General features: G+C 40.5%; 1 protein-coding gene across 1 annotated transcript in view; it reads right to left on the bottom strand.

The window, feature by feature from the left end:
- LOC101159985 (PDZ domain-containing RING finger protein 4) overlaps window positions 1–10671 on the bottom strand; it is a 54753-nt gene extending 44082 nt beyond the window's left edge. Inside the window, exon 1 of the mRNA XM_023955661.1 lies at window positions 10002–10671. Within this exon, the coding sequence (XP_023811429.1) occupies window positions 10002–10070 (69 nt within the window). The 5' untranslated portion in view covers window positions 10071–10671. The remainder of the gene's footprint in view (window positions 1–10001) is intronic.
- Window positions 10672–19755: the final 9084 nt, after the last annotated feature.

Genomic DNA, 19755 nt, shown 5'->3' on the forward strand with positions numbered 1-19755 from the left:
GTAACATACTGTTTCTGCACAACACTGAAAATATTAGGGCAGGTGCCTCCACCCCCCACCCGCCCTGCAGTTCTCCCCTCTGTCAGTCTGGTGTGAAGACTGCGAGAAAGCAGAGCTGAGTGTGAGAAGATCTGGATTGTGTGGGAGGTGCTGGGTTGACTGGGGAGCTGCGCAGGGAAAAAACACAAACCCCCATTCCAAGCATGCATAGACCAAATCTTCTTCCTACTTAGAACTTTGCTGAACATTTATATATTTGCTGTTTCACAGCAATACATTGTGTTGTAAAATGTTTCCCTTCTCATCCACAAGATAGAACATAAAAACCTACTTGAACGATAAATATATTGAATTTTTCCACCCTTTTCACTAGAATTTATATGGGAATAACATTTACCAATCTGCATCATATGATCATTATCTTGTAAATCAATGCACACACTGGCTTACATTTCAAATGCGACAGGAGTTTTTAGATGGATTCCACAATTTAAGAAGATTACATTTACTCCGAGGTGTCAAGTGGAAGTTGCTTTGCATTGATGAGGCATCGATTTCTTTGAGGAAGAGTTTTTGCACGGTTGCTGCAAAGCTCTCATTATGAATGCAGCTCATTAAAGGAGAGCTTTGTAACTGTGCCAGTGTGTCTGTGTGACAGCAGCAGAAACAATGGAGCCACGGCAGGGCTTGACACACGGCCGACTAGAACACACATTTCGCCTTCAAAACAGAGAACCTTTGCATTAATTAGTTGAAAAGGATTGTTCTACTGTGGTGGACTGGGTTTATTGTCACTGACTCTTTGTGCTTCTATGGTTGCATTCATGGTGCTTCTTATCGCTTCTGTCCCCAGGGCCTGGCCATGCGAGCGGTTGAGCGAAGAGGTGTGAGTCCGTGTCATCCTCCTCATCAAATGGCTGTCAGGCTGGGCTTATCATGGGAGCTGCAGGGGGACTTTGCTGACCTGCAGAGTGAGATCCTGTGTGGCCGCTTCACCCGAGGGCCTTTGTGTCACCACAACGGCCCTGACGCCAAGCGCCCTTCGCCTCCAGCATACAAGCAGAGAGCGATCGCCTGACCTGCGCCGGCAGCAGTCTCACACATACACACAGACCCACCACTGACAATCCCCAGCGTCTGATTCCCCGGGGTTCATGCAGAGGTTCAAAAATCAAAATAGGGGAGATGATAGGAAAGAGCAGGAAAAAAAAAACGCAGACAAAGTGCAAAATCCTTTTCAGGAAAAGCTTCTGGCAGAGGACCTCCAGGCTTTGTCCAATCTTTTTATCAAATATAGATGACAGAGGCAGCCTCTGCCCTGTCGCCGTCATATTTCCTAAAATGTCACCAGAGATGGTGGAGTTGATACTTTATGTCTTGAGGCTGTGCTGACTGGACGCTTAGTGCACAGTATGATAAAGATAAGAGAAAGCATGTGTACGCTGTCAGGTCCTGTCCCTCCTCAGTAGCCATAAAAATATATTTTTTTAACCATAAAACTGCAGCAAAACAACTTTAGGTTGTGGTGTCATGGCTTAGTTCTTATCAAATGTTTCGATGATTGAACTAAGCATGTTTTAATATTATTTTTGTAGAAAAAAATGGATTTTTTATCATAAAGAAACTCAGATAAATAAAGTTCACTGTAATGAATCTATTTTTGTGCATTACAATGTGTGTTCTGGTAACACAGCATCTTTGCTGCCTGAAGCACACTAAACTCTGCAACAATACAAAATCCCTCTAAATCAGACCTCCCCCCCCCCCCCCCCCCCCCCCAAAGTTCAGGTTTTCATACATATTGTATGTCATTGGTTGAACTTTCCCTTCGTATTTTGCCTTTGTCACAGCTGCATGTGTAGGGGGATACGGCCTTCTGCGGTAAACCTGTACAGGGCACACAGGTGGCGCGCACAAAATTTTATGATTATAGACCACTTGGTCAATTGTTCATGTTTATGCACATTTCTTTATACAGGGATGCTGTAGGCAACATGTTGTAGCGAACAGCTATACAATACATCAGGGTAAGCAAGAGAAGTCGTTGAGAAGCAGGCACATCATATGGATTTTTCCCTTTTTCAACCCCCCAGACCCTGCACACTAAGCAAGAGGACCCTCAGTGCTGATAATGTGACAAGTCTGACTGTTAGAATTTAGGAAATTAGGTGATCAGAGCATACTGTGTGTGCATCCAATGGGTTCCACCTATTACAGCACAACTTGTTTGTGCAGCTTTTGCACGCATCGGTAAGGAGCCAGTAACCGCATCTTACTATTGACTAGAATGTGGTTTAGGGTCACCCCTACATCATAAGTGTGTAAAACTTACATTATCCTTTACCATACGCTTACCACACGCACAACAATGGTACGCTCCTTTTTCCTGACGTCCTTTAAGGGTTAAGGTAGCCACACAAGCCTGAAGGGAACTGCAAGACATACCTGCTCCCTTTAAGACACTGCCACTCCCGTTTATGACCCTACACAGACCTGAACAACCGAAAAAACGTGACTGAGGCTTGAACAGTTTCATTCAAAAATTTTAAAAGACACTTGTTCTCAATATAAACGTAATCTTTTACCCTTACACTTTTAATAAACACAGGTTATTCTGACATAATTATTCAAGCTGCTTAATCCAAATTTTCTGGTTGAATAACTTCTTACTGCAAACTAATCTTCAGAAGAAGTTTTTCTTTTTCTCAGTTACCTACACAAATGATAAATGCAAAGCAATGCAAGCTAGCAATGCAGGATGGAGCCGTGCAACAGATTTAGCACCTGACAACTGATGGTCTCTGTGCAGCGTAATTTTACAAATAGTGTTTTTAAGAATAATCTTCATGCAATCAAACTCATCAATTTTTTAAATGTCTGGACAGAAGTGTACATTTTAAGTCTCCTTCTCTAATGGCTGTCAGGTGGATGGAGAGTATCTCTAACTGAAATCCATGCAAGCGTGCGATCCTTTCTAATTGAGAAAAGACGGAAGGGAAAATAAATGCATCCGGGTGGATGACAGTAATTCAACGAGGGTCTGTTTAAACACAGATAATCAGCTGGGAGGCCCCCCTCTTGCAGATGCACTGTTCCCAGTGTGCATCCCGGAGCTCTTTGTTTTCATCAGTGATTGTAGTAAAAACTTGCAACAAGCTGTCAGGTCTGTTCACACTCTACCCATGATACACACACATAAAGATGCACAGACAGTTGAGAACAGAATGCAGTTTTGTATAGAAATCACAAAACAAGTTGAGGCTCAATTAGTCACACAGATATGCAAGAAAGACATATGTGTGGGAACCTACATGGAGATTTCTGTGCATGCATCGCACGTATAAAGGCACACTTTTCTGAATGCACTCACTGACACTTCCATAGGCAAACAGACTTGTACGCATCCACAAAACTGCTGCGCATGAAAATGATATCTCCTTTTTATTTACTGAGACAGAGGACTAAAAATAACTGACAAAAAATATTTAAACCCGTCAAATATTCCTATGAGATGTCATTTCCATAATTTATCCTCTGACAGAGTTGTTATAAATCAACTTAGATTGCCCAAATGGACGTTTCGGTTCCCTGGAGAACTAAGAATTATGATACTCTGGCATCATTTTCCATGATTGCCTACAGAACCAAATCAAGGTGAAGACCTTTGATCTTGATGGGAATGTCAGAGATGCAGCAGATAGGGCTTAAGTATTACCCACACATGACGCCACGATGATGTCATCCTCATCTAAGGAGGACCAATCTGTGACCAAGACAGCCAGATTCCATTTGTCCCAAGGTGATGTGACTTAAAGCAAGGTGAATGACGGCATCCTCCTCCAGAACTCTGATGTTTTCATCGCTATCTGCTTTCTTCTTGTCTTAACAATCCCTAACACACAGCCGGTCTCTAAACGCAAAAGAAAAACAGTCGGCAGCCAAAACAGCAATCTAATGCAAAGCAGTGAGATATAGCGCGAAAGATTTTTCTGATAAAACTCTTTACTTCCCAGAGGAAAATAGAATGCCACGGTTTGTTTGCGTGGCTCTCCGGTGGCACTAGCTGTGACAAAGTAGAAAAAAATGGAAAGGGATGGAGGCACACACAGGAGATAAAACTGATTTTGAAGAGCTTTGCTCGTTTTTGGGGCTGGAGAGCTGCACGAGCACAACAAGGGGATCCAGACGCTTGATCTGTGGCTGAAAAGGTCAGCAGGGTTCTTACTGAGATAAGGAACACATAAAAAGGAAAAGGTCAATTCATCAGCTCCCTCTTAAATCCTCTTCTGCAGCTTCATAGAAAGATTTAGCTGGCTGATAAAAACCCAATGGCTTCATGGTGGATGTGACATCTGAATGTACAGACGCACAGCTCCACGCCAAGAAGGTGCAATCTGGAATTTTAATTATCTTTTTAATTCCCCCTCCATCTATAACGTTGCATTGAAAAACAAACAATAAGAGCCAGTGAAATTTCATAAAGCAGAGCAGTCATGCAATTGAATGTGTGATTCGCACAAAATTACACTATGAAATCTCCAATTACCAAGTCAGGGGGAGGCATTGGTTACGCAACAGTGAATGAAAAAAGCATCAGGCAGTGAGAGGAGAGCTGTAAAAGGAGAAGGTAAGAGAAATGCCTCTTTTTTTAACTAGTATAGGCAGAAATTAGGGCGTTTAAATCTCCATTTTCTGGCTCTGACTGACAGCAGTGACGCTCGTAGACATTCCTTTATGCTGCAATCAAACATGGCTGGCTTACAGATCAGGGCTGACTCAGAAATATGGTTGGCTGTATGACTTTGGCATAAGGAAGATTTGTGTGTCTGCATCTGTCCATATGGGCCTTTGTAATATTCAGAAATTGTGAAATATAATCTGTGTTGAGAGGAGAGATTATATTTCAGGTTAATCTTTTGCTGGGTGGACACAAGATCAATCATGCCGAGCACTTTCCCCCCATCCACATCTCTTCTTTTCTCCTATTAATTTGAATGGCTGAGAGGCATCTTTGACAACAAAGAAAAAAAAGGAAGATAGATGACAACTTTCACAGTCAACTGTCAGGAGATGTGGAGAGTGCAGAAGATTTGGGAAGTGCAAGGTTTAACATTGTTAATATACTCCTGAAGCCATTGCAAGATCATTATGGAGTCATGGAAGCACCTCATAGGGGTGGGCCATTTTTCATAAAGGCATATATTCCAACAAAATCATTCAAATATTTTCCATATAAGTGGGCTTTCACATAAGGTAAGCACAGTGATTTCATTATGCAGGAAATGCTCCAGAATTTCACCTTCATGTGACTTGCCTTTACGCACTATGCTGTTGACAGCAGACCACGGACTAAAGCAGAACACGCCCCCAGGAAAAAGTCCTACTGCTGCAACAGCTGCCTGTTTAGGGGCAGGATTGCAACAGATGAGCACTTCCAAGCATAAAAACAAAACAAACTGGTCCTCTGGCTTTTTTATTTTAATTAACACTTCCATCTCTTCATGTTGTAAAGCTTTGGAGCAATTTCAATGAGGAAGATCTATCTCACTTCCAGGCGCACTGGGTTGTTAAGGCGCTCTAAACACTGTTATCAATTAGGCCTTCACCTTAAACCAATAGCTAATTGGCCTGCCATTTTCTTCTCAGCCAATCACAATTATGTTTTTGCCTTTATATTTTTATATATTTTATAATTATATTTTTCGCCCTTCCTCCTCCACCCCGTTCTGCACCTGGAGTAATGCTTTGTCACAGTCTGGCCTCTAACCACCATCATGCTCTGAGGTTTATACATCTATGGTTCAAGTTCATTATCACAAGCCCAGTCTAACCGCCAAAGACCTATTTCATGCACATATTTTTGTAACACAAACAAATCGTTGCTCACATTCCTAATATCTCTGCATATTGAAAACCAATCAGGTGTTTTCCAACCTTGTTCATGCTTCACTGAATTCATATTGTAGGCTGTTTCAACCACAATGCACAACACTTCAGTCTCTTTTTTATAACAAAAACACCTATTTTGGTTTGTTAACCACCAAATACTCTAGTGAGGTGAAATGCATCAAGGGTCACTTGCAAATTAATCAAGACCTTCAATTTTGGACATTGAGAATCTGCCGTGTTTGGAAACACCTGTTAGACAGAAGTCAATGTCTGTTGATGATGGAACTTGGGTTTTTCCTCACAAAACCCTTCTTTGCAATTGAAAAAATACAAATTGATTTTTGAATCAAAAAAATACAGTATGATTGTTACAAAGTTATGTAAAAATTATTTTAGCCCTTCTCCGCTTGGAAGTTTGGAAGTTTTGCAAACTCCGAAACTAACATGTTTGAATGTAGTTAAATGGAATTAAATGGCTTGGTTCCAAAGGGTTTAACAAAATTCTGCTGTGCCTTTTCCATATGAATGATGGAGACAGCTCGCTGTAGTTTGCCAAGCCGTTTTCACAGAAAATCTGGCTGTTGTGATAGCTATGCAACCTTTTATTGACTAGACATCTATTACACACATGGTCGGTAGTGCTGCAGCGGCAGCAGCAAGTCAGACGTGTCCTTCTTAGACTGTCTCCACTTCACAGCTTTCACATCTGGTGCTGGCATATAAAGTACACTATCCTCTCATTGCAAAGCATTTCAGGAATTGCCTTTCACCCAGGAACAAAAAAATTAATTCAATTTTTTTTGTCTCTAAGGTCTTTCCATCTTGTCCAGTCAACCCTGCTGCTCTGCTCGACACGATGTCTCCGAACTGGCAGTCCATTACTAACAGTCAACTTCCTAAATGCCACAACGCTCTAAAATTCCTGAACCTTGCTTTTTATTGAAATATTCTCCATGACTAGGATCTGTTTTTCTTGGGGTCGCTTTGTGTGTCTTCAAGTGTGTGTGTGCGTGCACTGAGGGTGCCTCATTCTCATTCATATGCATCAGCAAGTTATCAGAGACCGCTGTGCCTCATCGAGCTGAGAAGCTGCTTTCCATTTATTTCTCAAATGCAGTGGAAAGTGATTCTTCTCCTGCCTAATAAAACTTATAAAACTGCCCATGCTGCTTTCAAAATTTCTTCTGAGGTAAAAAAAATAATAAAAGGAAGGCAGGCTGATTGGAGAAGCACAACATGGGATAAAGAAATATAAAAGGCCTTTGCTCTCTGCTGGGAGAGGGGATATTCATTATCCAGCAACACTGAGAGGATGAGAGATGCCACTTTAGCCTAGTGGTGCCTTGAATATCGTTTGGCTGTCATCGGGGTTCCCTCGGGACACTTCATTTGATTGCAGTTCAACAACAAACAAAAAAAAACCTAAACATAATGCAGAGGGAGAATCCAGGCCCTGAAAAGGCTCTGTCTTTCTCTTCTGTGCTGCACTGCTCCTCTCATCAACATCTGCCATCCTGTTAATTAGGCCCCAAAAAGCACACATCATTGAGTTTTAGTGGTTTGCAGTCAAAGTGTGACATTCATGAGGAGGAGCTCAGGAGCAAGATGGGTTTTGCAAAGCCCTGCCAGATCAGGGACCGAATCTGCATGTCTGCAAAACTGGCCTTAGCTTCACCGCCTGCTTTTCAGCACAACCCTGAAAGGTTGGAAGGCTGCTAAACTTTGGTTCAAAAGGTGATTTCCTCCTTCCTGAACAATGATCAGAGGAAAGCGTCCAAGGGAAGTCGAAAGCAGCGGGGAGCAGCTGGAGCAGAGGGTTGGAGGTGCAGCGAATGAGGACGAGCAATCGGAGGAATCAAGTGGTGGAGGAAAAGAAGGATTGACAAGAGTTAATCAGCCAGCGTGGAACTGAGAGATGGGGTTTCTCCGCCTTTGGGTTCGAGCAGGAAAGCAGATTCAACAAACCAAAAAGCAAAGAATAAAAAAAAAAAAAAAAAGTCACATCAGTGAAATAGCTTTGCAGGCCAGCTGAGAAAGGTGAACACATTTTCATGCAGAACACCTGCAGCCCCAGAGAACAGAGGAAAGACAGAGGGGGAGCCAGCTAGTAATAAATCTCCCGCAGCTTGTGGGGCCAGGCAGGAGGCGAGAGTGTCAAGATAGTTTCTGCGTGTGAATGGAAGAGAGGAAGGCTGACGAAAAAAACCTGTGACTGACTCCTGCTCTTCAAGTAGACCTGCTACAAGCCTGGTTTGTCACGCCGACCAAGCCAGCAAGGCAGCTTCCTTTGCATGAACACACCAATAGGATGGAGTGTGGAATAATCTGAAAGTGTGGAGTCTATGCGACTGTTTCTGGTCAAAACCAACGACAATGAGGTGGGGAAACATCTTTAGACCTAGCATCCACATGTCTAGACATCAAATTTTGGGTTAGTAGTTAATTCTGCTTAGCTGGGGCCTTGTGACTGTGTGTTTGTAGAGGGTTAGCTCAAATATTAGCTGGGGTCTGAAGAGGTTAAAAAGAGGAATTGTGTGTTGGAGAGACTGGTGTGAGCAGCTTCCTGCTGTCAAAAGCATACTTTTCCTGGTTCTCAAGATGCGACATAAAGCAGGAAATGCAAAGACGCCCTACTCTGTTCATCTCCTGTTTCTCTACCCGCAGTGCCGACGTATTTCTGATTTTGCTGTGTTGCCAAGAATCCAGCGCTTGTTTGGTTTTCTCTGAGGGCTGATACCGGACTAAGAGGTGATTCGTCTTTGCAAAACATTCCTTTTATCATTTTTTTTGCTTTCTTTTGCCCACAGTATCATATCAGCTGTTCCTCCTTTCTTCCTCATCTTCAGTCTCTTCCACCAAGAACCTGGCAGAGATCAGAGTGTAGGTGCTGATGCTGCAGCCGGAACCAGCTCAGTGTGTCAGTGGGTGGACAGCATTTTTCCCACTTGGCAAACCTAGTTCTGTTCTGCAAAAACCCACCGGCAAAGGAGTCAACCCAGTTTCCCTAACAGCTGCTACAAAGGCTGACTCAAAAGCCAACAGAAGGATCAAGACAGCACTATTTTTATGGACCTTCTGTAGGGAAGTGCTTTCTACAGTTGTAACCAGCTCACGCCTCGGGGGTGTCTTGACAGTTCTGTCCGCTTGAAAACACACAAACAGCCCATTAGTAAATGAAGCGTCCATTACTGCTGATATGCATAACTACGGCGCCTTTTCCCTAATCATTAATGCAGACCAGCATCACTCCGTCAGCCCGCATCGGTCGACTCGTATTGTCTCAAGTTGCAGTCAAGTTGAAAGCCGAGGGCAGCAGTTGACTCGATTAACTAGATTACCTCCCCTGCTTCCTTTTTTTCTCACCCAGTCACTTCGTGAGGGGTAAAGAGAGACGCTTCAAATCTAATTAATGCGCAGGACGATTGTATAAAACAGCTAATGAGGATGTGATCACAGTGGCGTGAAGGCAGGCGGCACAGGAAGGGAGGGGAGGACTGCTTCTCCACTTTCAGGAGGAGCTTCTCAGCTTCAAGTCTGTCAAAGGACGAGGGCTTGGGGTGAGACTGGAGGCGGTTGGATGGATGCTTGTTTGTTTGTCTACCTGTTTTATCTCAATTATTAGAATGATAGGCCTGCAGGAGTGTGAGGCGGAGAGACACATTCACGGAAATTATGTAATGGGTGCAGCGCATTAATATGGAGGACATCTGTTTTGAAATTAGGAGCCATAAGTGTTCTGACCACTGACTGTAGTACAACTTTACACAAGGAAAATGATCCTGAACAACAGATTCTGAGAAAGAAACACAAACTCTTAATAGGACCCAAGTGATCCTGTTCCATAAAAAAACTTGCTCCCTCAGCACGTCCAGTAGGATGAATGGGCTTCTCACTAGCTGCTCTCCAAGCAACTGCTCATTACTCAAAACACATCTGCTGGTGAGTAACCCCCCTCAAACTACTTCAGCCTCACTTTCATTCTATATACTAATCCCTCATACCAACCTCCTCCCTCTTTATCAAAACTTAACAAAAAATGCTCCACGCTGACCCCCCCCGTTAAAGCCCCCACATAAATCACCTCAACACAAACATTTAAAGCCCCAGCTCACCTGTGCAATCTCATAGAGTAGCTTGTAGTGTTCCTCTCGCTTCTGTAAAGTGCACAGATTGCAGCCCATTATAGTTGTCGTGGAAACGCCAGGCGTCCAAATTTCCCCGAGTAGTGATGGTACGCATGCAGGGGGTACCCTCCACAGCGGAGTTGCTGGCGGTCATCAGTCACTCCTTAGCGAGCATTTCCTCCGGGGCATCCCAGTCCCACATTCAGACAGCCAAAGCCAACTCGGATGCGCTGGAAGCCTCCAGCTGAGTGTAACAGGAGAGCATGCAGAGATGTGCAGCGGCAGCCTCGGCAGCAGCAGCAGCAGTTCAAGCATCAGCCGGGATGTCTGATCTCTCCCTCTGTTTCAGCCTCACACACACGCTCACGCACCAGAGTTGTGACCGTTCACCGAGACACTCCCCCCTCTTTTCCTCCTCGGTGTGAGTGCACATGACGATGCTGATAGCAGCTCATGAATAATAAGGGGGATCTCCATGCTGTTCATGAGGGAGGTGGGAGCAGGGGAGGGGTCTGACAGAAAGGGAGGAGTTTGCTGCTGCTTCATCAAAGCAAGCACAATTACACAATAAGCTCCTTTGTGTGAACAGGTTAGTACTGATGAGCAGAACGTGGGCAGAGAAGGATGTGTGGATGCTCCTGCATCAATATTCAGTCATGTATTTGTTTTTGCATTTTCATGACTGCATTTTTGTTGAGGAATTATCACTGATCCTCTCATTTTGTTGAGTCAGATTAATTGTTTTCAAAGTAAAATGGTTTCACTGCGAAAACAGACAATGCCCCTAAGAAGTACGTCAAAAATTCTTACCAAATCAATAAGACGTGTTTTCTCAGTCTAAGATTGTTTTGCATATGAAATAATCTTTCTTAATAAGATTATATATATGCATGAAATTTGTATGAAACAATTTTGTGTGAAGATGAAAAGTGAACTCGAGAATAAGACAGACAACAAGACAATTTTCTTTTGGAACAAGGGTCTTTTTACTTCTTAAAATTCAGTTTTTGTCATGTTCCAATAAGAATGAAAAATTATTGTTGGCTGCTCCTCCTTTTACAAAAAAAATTGTTTTCATGATTTAAAAGTAAGCAGTTTGTGGCTCAAGATACAAAAATCAGTTTGGATGCTTCAGCCCCCAACTTTCTGTCAAGTTGCAACTCATAACTTTCAAATTGGAGGTGAAATAATTTGCAGCTTATTTTTCACTTAGGTGATTTTGATACTCAGGGGGTCCTCAGAGAAAATTAGCAATCAGTACAGCGACAGAGACTTGGAAGACAATACATCAACCATCAGCTTCTCAAACTGTGATAATTGCAAGACAATAGTGCTTGGTTATTGTCTCCGCTCTGGAACCTCCTTCCATGAGCAGGAAGCTGGATTAATGAGCAATAACTGTTAACAAATTGGCCTCCCAGCAAACATTGGGACTCGTGGTTCAGGCATGGTACAGCTGAGAGGTAGATGAGTGCTCATCAGCTGGCTACTGGGCATCCTGCCCCCTGGGGCTCTAATCCGATTTTCCGGGCTTTAATTTTGCTCCGCTGCCTGGAGGCAAGGCCAACAAAAAAAACTACATCACCAATAGGATTAATACCATCATCTATTGTTTATCTATATCTCAAACATCCAAACTGTCCCCTCTGCAAGCTGCTCCTCATCCAGGATAACTTACCACAAGTGAGTTCCCTGAAATTGCCAAGCAACACCAAATCCATGAAGAGCTGTTCTGTAAAGTGTCAATTTGACATCAAAGACTCTTGTTGGGAAAGTGAGGTGTAGGAGCACATCGCTGCATTTGATGAGCTGAGCTGCTGTTTGCTTGTGGTACAATGAACTGTGGAGGAAATGTGAATCCCAGACAGTCTTCTGAAAATTGCATATCGAGACTGAAGCAATGCGGTGCTGAGCAAGAAGCACTTTTCCTGTGGTTGCCTGTGGTCAGTGGAGATCAAAACCGTAAAAATCATCAAGGGAAAACGAAGTCAACTCTCTGCAAAGAAATGCAAATGGTTCTCTGAGAAGTGATAGGTTTGTCTCTGTAAAAACACCAATCTGTGGAGTGGAGATGAGAAGACAAAAGAAAAAAAGGGCTGCAAGAATAACACCAACCCTGTCTTTGGTAAAAATATAGACAATTTGAATGCAGTCAACAAATGACGAATGCTCACAGGAAGGCTAAATATAACATCACTTTACAATACTGACAAAAACAGCTCTATCTCGCTGTTTATAAGTAAATTCTCAGTCTTCCTCAAATGTTTATAATCATAAATAGAACAAAACATATACTATTAAAAATGTAATAAATTAAAGGCTTGTGGAAACTGTTACCAAATTCTCTAACACTGTATAAAAATAGGTTACAAGAAACAGCCCGAGACATGACTCTACTGTAAGGGTTGGGATGTTCACATTCATCATTTTTCTCATGACCTGGAAAGTAAATTTGATGCAGGAGATTTAAAAAAAACTGCCTTGCAATGAACAGGTAATCTGTTCAGGGTTTACCCCACCTTCACCCTACAGTCCAAAAACATGCTCTCATAGGCTATTTGGGGATTTAAAAATGTCTATAGGTGTGAATGCGTTTGGTTGTGTGGCCGTGCAACTAACTGACCTATCTATGGTGTACCTAACGGTGGCTGAGATAGGCTCCAGCAAAGCCATGACCCCAAAAAGATTTGGCAGATTTGGAAAATGGATGGATGGATGGATGGATGGATGGATGGATGGATGGATAAAACATAATGCTGCCATGAGCAGTTAAAATTAGTAAAATGTAGTTCCAATAAGTACAACTAAGTTTAAGATGAATACAGAGCTGTGTTGTGTGTTCTTGGATAGTTTTCATATAATTAATAAAAGTATTGATTTCATATTGATAAATGTTTATTCAGCTTCTTTCCAACCCCTCTTTCCTCCTGTCTGACTGTACTTTATCATCCAGTTGCCCTTTGCCAGTTAGGGTTGAAATAAAGCCTGACTTGCTTTCATGCAGTCAGTTAATGGGCCTCGTATCACAGGGAATGGAGAAGAGATTTAGTGGGTTTTTTAGGTTTCTTTAATGGCACTCCTCGCAAATTGATGCGGGGACAAACGTATACGCATCTGTTTTAGCTAAGTATGGATCCTAAACTGTAAATCTTTATCCCCGCAGCCCCATTTTTGTTCATGTTCACTACACTGAGCAAGAAAATCTAAGTGCAAAACATGAAATCCCAGTCTCTCCCTCCAAATAGCTTTCATATTGATTCCTTGTCCTCATTGTTCCAACGCTTTAAATTGTCACGTAAAAAACAAAACTTATGCAGCAGAAAGACATTGATTAAAACATTTTAGAGTTTAAAGTTGGTGACTTAAATGCATTGTCTTTTTTATCACAAACATTTAGGACTACACCTTATCCCTGCAAAGAGAAACTGCATATTTTTAACTCGCTTTCTGCAACTGACAAGCTCAGTCACCTGAACAGACCAGACATAAAACCAGACATAAAACTTAGTTTTAACAGGGAGAGAAAAGTGGGCATCTTCCCAGACAAGCAGAACAGACAGGGGTATTTGAGAACTGATGATGACCTTGGCAACATGCAAAAGCCTCTTAATGGAGCTGAAGATTTAATAAGAGGGGGTTATTGAAGTGATTACCTGTCTGTGGCAATGTCTATCAGGAATACCAAATGTCCCCATAGTGTTTAATATACAAACAGCTTTATTATTCTGGCTCTGACACACAGAGTGGGTGGAAATCTCTTTGCAGCGAGCGCCAAAGATTAAAAATCCCGTTTACGTGAGCGGAGGGCCGTATAGAGACTGAGAGGTTTGTCATTTGTTGCCCGGCTCAGATCTGATCGCAGTGCGCCACTATAGAGCAGCTGCTTCTCCCGGGCATCTATGTGACCTGATTTGAGAGTAATTAAATGAGGGCTTTTTCTGAATGAATCATGGTGGTAGCCAGTCTCCAGTGACAGCTTTGACAGAAAATGGTCCAGCGTGCGCACACAAATGCACAGGTGGGTGCTTCAAAGCCTGTGCAACCAGGCCGTGGGAAGCCAACCAAAACACCTTTGTCAGTGACAATAAATTATTAAGGAAGGAAATCTTTTAATCATGTGGGAACATAACCGTGGTTAAAAATAGACTTTTGTGCATCAAAGCACATGAATTGATGCTTTTATTAATTATAAACATCAATCAAAGCTTCACATTTTCACCCTGGATAAACTTAAAAAAAACTTAAAAAATTAAATGCTGTTTAAATCTGAAATTTCCATGTAAGGTGGAACTTTAAATATTAAATGTATAAATACATTTTTATGTAAATAAAGTATTTTTAAATTTATTTTTTTTATCATTAATATTTCATTTTATTTACTGCAGTCACTGTTATTCACAACTCTAAATATATGAACTCTCTGTACTTGAATTGCATTGGTTAAGAAGAAAATATTTTTAAAACATTTATGTTATGCTGGTAATTTTTACTGCATCTCCCTTCACAACACCCAAAATAGATTTAAGTCCTTTGTCTCCAAAAAGGTTGAGAGAGGGGTAACAAGGATTAATTGACTGAGCAAAACAAAAAAAGTTTGACATATGATCTGGAATTAGCCATGGACACCTGTATTTCTGTTGCTTTAGCAGCACAGACTTTATGTACAGCCTTTAAAATACAAATACATTTTAAAAAGTGGTTTATTGTGTCTTAAAATAATTAGATTGTCAACAACTTTCCTCTTTTAAGATTAGTATGAAGCTAAACTTACACCGCTCCTGGAAACGTACGTTCAAGCGGCTATGTAAGAGTGTGTACATGTATGTTTTGGGTTCCGTGTTCAAAACTCTGGCATTCACGCATCACTATGCAAGTTTTTAAGACCATTTTTTTAGGTTCTACATGTTGAAAGTTAAACCAGTTCAAACTTTGACCAGTCAGGGACTTAGATTCGGTAGTGATATATGGATGGTCTCCCTTTTCATTTACAGAAGTGCCAACTGTTAGAAATTGCAGTTATCAAATGCCAATAAAAGGGCTACAAACCACTACTGCCACCTCTCTATATTAGTTTTTTTTAAACATGATTGAAAAAGGTTTAAAAATGTTACACAGAATCCTGAGCACCGATGTATTTCTCCAAACACAGAATGATATTTGAAAACAAGATTTTGGAGAGTGAGAGGATGTTGGGAAAAATGGAGAAGTGCTCTGGTGCACATGTTTAAGAAAAATTGATCTAGAGGGAGAGCGGGGAGCAGGTGGAGAAACATAGACGGGTAGAGGCTTATTCTAGAAAGAAAATAAATGAAGGTCAGCCTCATCAAGACAGCAAATCTATGTGTGTATGAGAGGAACTTGAGTGGAACAGTGAAGTTACAGGAAGCAGAAAGTCAAAGACACCTAGAGCAAAGTGAGGGAATTAGGTGAAGAGTTGTTATTGGAACAGGGGGAGGAAGGTTTCAGGTGTGATGTGAGACAAAACACTGTTAGCAAAAGAAAGGTGTAAAAGACTGATGAGAGTAGCCATGTCCTTACGTTAGAGCAGGGGTTTGCAACCTTTAATACCAAAAGAGCCATTTGGGCCTGTTTCTCACTGATGAAAATCTAAAGAAGCCACAAAGTCTTGTTTCACCTTTTAAAAACTGTTTTGCATTCATCTTATTGTTACTTTTAAACTAAATCTAAATCTATTTTTGGCATGAATAAAAACAGAAAAAAACATGTTTTTTTTTTTGTTTTTTTTCTAAAAGTGAAATTGTTTTTTTATGTTTACACACGCTCGAATGACTTCCTTTTATATAAAAAGGCATCCTGTGTCACAGGATCATCCCAGTGCAGCTAATGTTCTCCTATGAAAAGTTTTGAACAATTCAAAACAACAATGTACTTATTGATTGTTACTTGTTTGGTCTACTTTGGTGGGCTGTTATCCTTTTCCTACTTACTACTGTTGTTAGCCTGAACTGGTCTTTATTGGTTGATGATTCAACACCGATAGTTTCTTAGAAACTCTCTTCTCTATAGCAAATAAACATTTTTGTGCTGCATACAATAGGTGCTTTAAACTCATACATTCAAAAGAGAGATCAGAAAAGATTAAACTTTTTACTAAAGTGTTTAAAGTATTTGAAATCTGTGCATTATGGAAGAATGGCAGGACCCTCGATCTAGATTAAGTCTAGACACATTAAGTCAGCTAAAAAACCTTTCATTTGATCCAACTGTTCTAAGAGCTTCTTAGCCATAAATGCATAAACCAAGCTAATCTAAATTAAATCAATGCTAACTAAGTAATTTTGAAAAGTTAGGGCTACTCTCAAAAATATACTCTCATTTTATTTTTCTTTACCCATAGAGCCTCTGTGGATTAGTAAAAAAAAACAGATGTGGCTCTGAGAAGGAGACAGGAGGCAGAGCAGGAGGTAGCAGAGAGGACGAGGTGGAGGTTCTCTTTAATCAGGAAGGATTTCATCAGAGGAACAGCTCAGGTTAAGTGTTTTTTTATTTTTTTTATTTTTTTATTTACCAAGGCTGTGTCCCACCGAGGTGGGGTAGCCTAGACAGGGCACACAACTTTAGCTCCCTCTGTCTCTTCCCCAAACCCTCCTCCTTCAGTGTGTGAGTGCGTGTGTGTGTATGTGCGTTAAGTTAAGTGTATTAGAGTTAAATGCAGAAAAGCAGACTGAGATGGTTTGGACATTTTCAGTGGTAATGTTGGAAAAAGAGCTACCAGGAAAGAATCTTAGCGGTGAACATGAGGGTGGTTTAAGCACCAAGCTTCGAAGCATATAAAGGAAAGCAACCAGCAAAAGATGTGATCCTTTTTTGTGACTTTTCAGCAAATTTTCATGTTCATTTTTACATTCTTTCACCCCAGGCTCACAGTGTGTGGCCTAAAAATGTGCTGCCATGAAAATATTCACAACAACATCACACTGTGAGTCACAACACCATGCATGGAGCACAACACCCTCAGGACACCCTGCACTTCTGCTGCACCTGCCATCCTGCTGCTCTGGGGGAATTTAAGGGGGAAATGCTTGTTCCCTCAAGCTTAACCTCACGGTTTTTAAAGTCCCCTCTGGCTTTAGTTGAATACTACTACTTCCGGATGCATCCATAGGCACTCAAGCATAAACAGAGCTGGCTGTTGAGAATCTATAGGATGTTTTCATCTCTGTAGTGGAGGATGTCTGCGTCCTCTGAGATCTGATAAATGTGATTAGGTCCTTTGTTAAGGGATTCTCTTTTCTTTTTTAAGTCATCCAATTGCTTATAACAACAAAAAGGACACTAAATATGTTACCTCGTAACTGCTAAGTATTTCTTTTGGAAAAATATTGCTTAAAAAAGACAAAATTTTTTAATATTATAAAAAGTTGTAGAGGTAGGACCTTAAGAAATTACTAGACTATATCTGGAATAATTAATTATTTTCTCACTGCCCTTAAGTGGTTTTGTCCCACTAACAACCACTATAATGATTGTAACACTAACCCACTTGTGTACCCACTAACAACCACTATGTTAATAATGCAGTGATAGATTTCCCCCAAATACTGACCGATGACTGCTTTATTTTGTAAAACTTTTTTTGTAAAATGTGTTATTAGTGTCATTTAAAAATAAAAGTTGCTATTGATAAGTATGTTTTTGGAAAGAGTGACTGAAATCGAGTTCCTCTGAGTAATTATGGACCACAAACTAAGCTGGAAGCCACAATAAAGCACGTCAGAGCTAAACTTGCCAAAAGCATAGCAGTGTTGGGGAAAAACGTGTCATACACTCACTCACAAAGGATGTTTACTAATATATTCATCAATAATAATACCATTTAATACCCAAATTTCCCACGTGTGGGTTCAATACAGTAATTCGGACTCTGATTTTGATTTACAATACAGTGTAGAAGTTTGGGGAATTAATCATAAAACAAATCTACAGTGTTTGTATATCTTACAGAAAGAAGCTATTCAAAATCGTTCATGGTTTGGATTATCAGACACATACAAATTTTTAAAGTCGCGTTTATTGAAATTATGGGAACTAATGAAACTTAAAACAGCACTCATCATGATTAAAGCCAGAAATTACTTGCTTCCAATAAACATACAACAAATGTTCAAGGACAGAGATGGGAGTTACAATTTAAGAAATCAGCTGAACTTCAAAAAGCAGTGCATTTGTTCTACAAATTGTGCTTATCAATTTGTGGTGTGGATTTATGAAACGGATTGGACAAAGGTTTAAAATAAACCAGAAGTTCACATGCATTCAAAAAAAACTACAAGATGTCACTGCTGGAACTGTACAAGGCAAGAAATGATCAACATTAACAAAAAATGTCACTTCTGCATAGTGCTGTGCAGAATGTAACGTGAATGTTTTTAACAAAACTGTAAATAGAAATACGCACATCATCAGGTGTAGTAAAAACGGGGTGGGATCACGCAAGATTTCTCCTTTTCAAGCACACTTTCTTGTTTTATACGTCTTTTTTAAACTCTTGTGTTTTTTTATTATTATTTGTGTTTGAAATAAAGAAATTGAATTGAAAGTTGACATTTAAGTTGTCTTGTTCAAAATGTTGCAAGAACATGGTTTATGAGACATTTTCTGTAATACTGAGCTTTTCTGAAAGTAAAAGCGTTAAATGTATTTTTTTCCCAATAGCTAAAAGATCCCATAGAAAATAGCAACCCAATATGAAACTCAAGCTGGCAATTCTCACTGATGACTGGTAGTGGACACAGAAAACAGGCGTGTCATTGATCTTAGTCTGTGACCATTGCTGGCTGAGTACTCGTCAATATGCACTCAATACTCCTTTGATTGTGGATGAGAGTTTGTGCTTCTGAAGAGAGAGCGGCGATCTATAGACAATCAGCTCAGAGGGCAAATGGGTTAGACTCCATACAAAAGTGCCCGGCTCTATCTGTTTCAAGCCTTATGCTGATTGTAGCGTTCGGAGGAACACCAGCAACCTCTCATTGTGTCTAATCAAGTCCCTTTGGAGACAATTATACCAACAGGTTATCTCATTTTAGTTAGACAATAGAGGCGTTCTAACATTTGTTCCCAATGTCACGTTGAAAAAAAGTCGCTTAAAAACACATGTACTGGCTTTTAATCAATTAGTCTGCAGCCTCAGACGGTTTAGGTTAGAGGCCAAACAAAGACTTAAACAAAGCAAAAAGTCCATCAACATATTTACTTTAATGTTTACTTTACTTCAAAATAAGGCAGAAAATTTTACATTAAAGTGCATTCCTGTGCAGTTTTAGTAGAATTTTTACTATTTTTTGTCTGTTATTTCTGTTTCAAACTTTCTCTTTCCTGCAATCATTTGTTCACATGATGAATTTTTGTTTTTTTTGATTCTAGTTGATTTTTTGTAACAATTTTAGATGTAAGTTTTAAATGTAAACATTTGAGTAGGGTGTTGAAATCAGCTGTTTTGGTTTATTTCATTTATTCATTGTATCATTTATTTTAGTTTAAATGTGAGCATGGACAGGGGAAATTTTTATTTGGTTTGCAGTTGAGTACAGCCAACAAAACTCATTTTATGCTGTTTTGCCTATTGCTCATTTTGGGTGAAGTCAATTATTACAACAGGCTGCATCTGTATCCTGTATTAAACCATTAGTTATGTCAGAGATGAATTTCTTCTCAATTAAAACAAAAAAAAAGTTCAATTTGCATTTCACAAAACAGATAGGAAGGATACATAAAATAA

Source organism: Oryzias latipes, chromosome 6 (assembly GCF_002234675.1).
Source record: "Oryzias latipes chromosome 6, ASM223467v1".
NCBI classification, from domain to species: Eukaryota; Metazoa; Chordata; class Actinopteri; order Beloniformes; family Adrianichthyidae; genus Oryzias; species Oryzias latipes.